Source organism: Lipophrys pholis, assembly GCF_963383615.2.
Source record: "Lipophrys pholis genome assembly, chromosome: 21".
Lineage (NCBI taxonomy): Eukaryota > Metazoa > Chordata > Actinopteri > Blenniiformes > Blenniidae > Lipophrys > Lipophrys pholis.
This window is the reverse complement of record NC_137649.1, coordinates 23,901,308-23,903,807: the sequence shown is the minus strand read 5'-3', so window position 1 is coordinate 23,903,807 and position 2,500 is coordinate 23,901,308. Positions and strand designations below refer to the sequence as shown.

The window sequence follows — 2,500 nt, the reverse complement described above, 5'->3', positions numbered from 1 at the left end:
GTTTACCTTAGCACGCTGCTAACCAGTTTACCTTAGCATGCTGCTAACCAGTTTACCTTAGCACGCTGCTAACCAGTTTACCTTAGCATGCTGCTAACCACTTTACCTTAGCACGCTGCTAACCAGTTTACCTTAGCACGCTGCTAACCAGTTTACATTAGCACGCTGCTAACCAGTTTACATTAACACGCTGCTAACCACTTTACCTTAGCACGCTGCTGACCAGTTTACCTTAGCACGCTGCTGACCAGTTTACCTTAGCACGCTGCTGACCACTTTACCTTAGCACGCTGCTGACCAGTTTACCTTAGCACGCTGCTGACCAGTTTACCTTAGCACGCTGCTGACCACTTTACCTTAGCACGCTGCTGACCAGTTTACCTTAGCACGCTGCTGACCAGTTTACCTTAGCACGCTGCTGACCACTTTACCTTAGCACGCTGCTAACCAGTTTACCTTAGCACGCTGCTAACCAGTTTACCTTAGCATGAAAGAGAAAGTAAAGTCTGTTTGACGTTTTTCTATGAAACGACTTCTCTGACCACTGCAGGGTGAGCTGGTCAGTTCTACCACTGCAGGGTCAGTTTTTCCACTGCAGGGTCAGTTTTACCACTGCAGGATGAGCTGGTCAGTTTTTCCACTGCAGGGTCAGTTTTACCACTGCAGGATGAGCTGGTCAGTTTTTCCACTGCAGGGTCAGTTTTTCCACTGCAGGGTCAGATTTACCACTGCAGGGTGAGCTGGGTCTGTTTCTTCTTGTCCTTGACGATCTGACTCAGCGTCTTTCTGGACGAGCCGAGGCGCCGGTCGGGATTCAGGTCGGTCACGTCGGGATCGTCCTCAGACGATGGCGTCTCGTTGCTTTCCTCTGCTTCTGGAACGAAAAGTAAGAGTGTCCCGTGACGTGAGGAACAATCAGAGGAAACAGAGACTTTGGTTTTTCTAATTTAAATTTCATGTAAAGAAAGAAAAATGTGTTTTTAATCTCAGTGACGTTTTTAACTTAAATTAATTCAACTTAAATATTATTTTACTCTTTTATTTATTCATGATGAAACTAATGTAAAGTATTTGAGTTATTTTTGTACAAAACACTTTTACTTTATTGATCTCAGACTTTATTACAATATTAACTTTATTTACTCTTTGACACTTTTCTGTGTCTTTTGGATTCTTATGTCTCTACGGCAAAACGTCTCCTCACACACACACACACACACACACACACACACACACACACACACACACACACACACACACACACACACACACACACACACACACACACACACAGCAGAGAACAATGAGCTCTAAACATGAACAATGGGAGGACATTCTAGTGGACAGACCACCTAGTTAGATTGTTATTACGGTGACTGTCAAAATAAAACTACCAAGTTAGATTGTTATTACAGTGAGTGTCAAAATAAAACTACCAAGTTGGATTGTTATTACAGTGAGTGTCAAAATAAAACTACCAAGTTGGATTGTTATTACGGTGACTGTCAAAATAAAACTACCAAGTTGGATTGTTATTACGGTGACTGTCAAAATAAAACTACCAAGTTGGATTGTTATTACGGTGACTGTCAAAATAAAACTACCAAGTTAGATTGTTATTACAGTGAGTGTCAAAATAAAACTACCAAGTTGGATTGTTATTACAGTGAGTGTCAAAATAAAACTACCAAGTTGGATTGTTATTACGGTGACTGTCAAAATAAAACTACCAAGTTGGATTGTTATTACGGTGACTGTCAAAATAAAACTACCAAGTTGGATTGTTATTACGGTGACTGTCAAAATAAAACTACCAAGTTAGATTGTTATTACAGTGAGTGTCAAAATAAAACTACCAAGTTGGATTGTTATTACGGTGACTGTCAAAATAAAACTACCAAGTTAGATTGTTATTACAGTGAGTGTCAAAATAAAACTACCAAGTTGGATTGTTATTACAGTGAGTGTCAAAATAAAACTACCAAGTTGGATTGTTATTACAGTGAGTGTCAAAATAAAACTACCAAGTTACAGTGAGTGTCAAAATAAAACTACCAAGTTGGATTGTTATTACAGTGAGTGTCAAAATAAAACTACCAAGTTGGGTTGTTATTACAGTGAGTGTCAAAATAAAACTACCAAGTTGGATTGTTATTACGGTGAGTGTCAAAATAAAACTACCAAGTTGGATTGTTATTACAGTGAGTATCAAAATAAAACTACCAAGTTACAGTGAGTGTCAAAATAAAACTACCAAGTTGGATTGTTATTACAGTGAGTGTCAAAATAAAACTACCAAGTTGGGTTGTTATTACAGTGAGTGTCAAAATAAAACTACCAAGTTACAGTGAGTGTCAAAATAAAACTACCAAGTTGGATTGTTATTACAGTGAGTGTCAAAATAAAACTACCAAGTTGGATTGTTATTACAGTGAGTGTCAAAATAAAACTACCAAGTTGGATTGTTATTACAGTGAGTGTCAAAATAAAACTACCAAGT

The 2,500-nt window shown here is 38.6% G+C and overlaps 1 protein-coding gene across 1 annotated transcript in view; it reads right to left on the bottom strand.

The window, feature by feature from the left end:
* rfx6 (regulatory factor X, 6) overlaps positions 1 to 2,500 on the bottom strand; it is a gene marked incomplete at both ends in the record, with an annotated part of 19,319 nt that overhangs the window by 16,431 nt on the left and 388 nt on the right. The window contains one exon of the mRNA XM_080490169.1: positions 727 to 874. Coding sequence (XP_080346295.1) covers positions 727 to 874 — 148 coding nt within the window. The remainder of the gene's footprint in view (positions 1 to 726; positions 875 to 2,500) is intronic.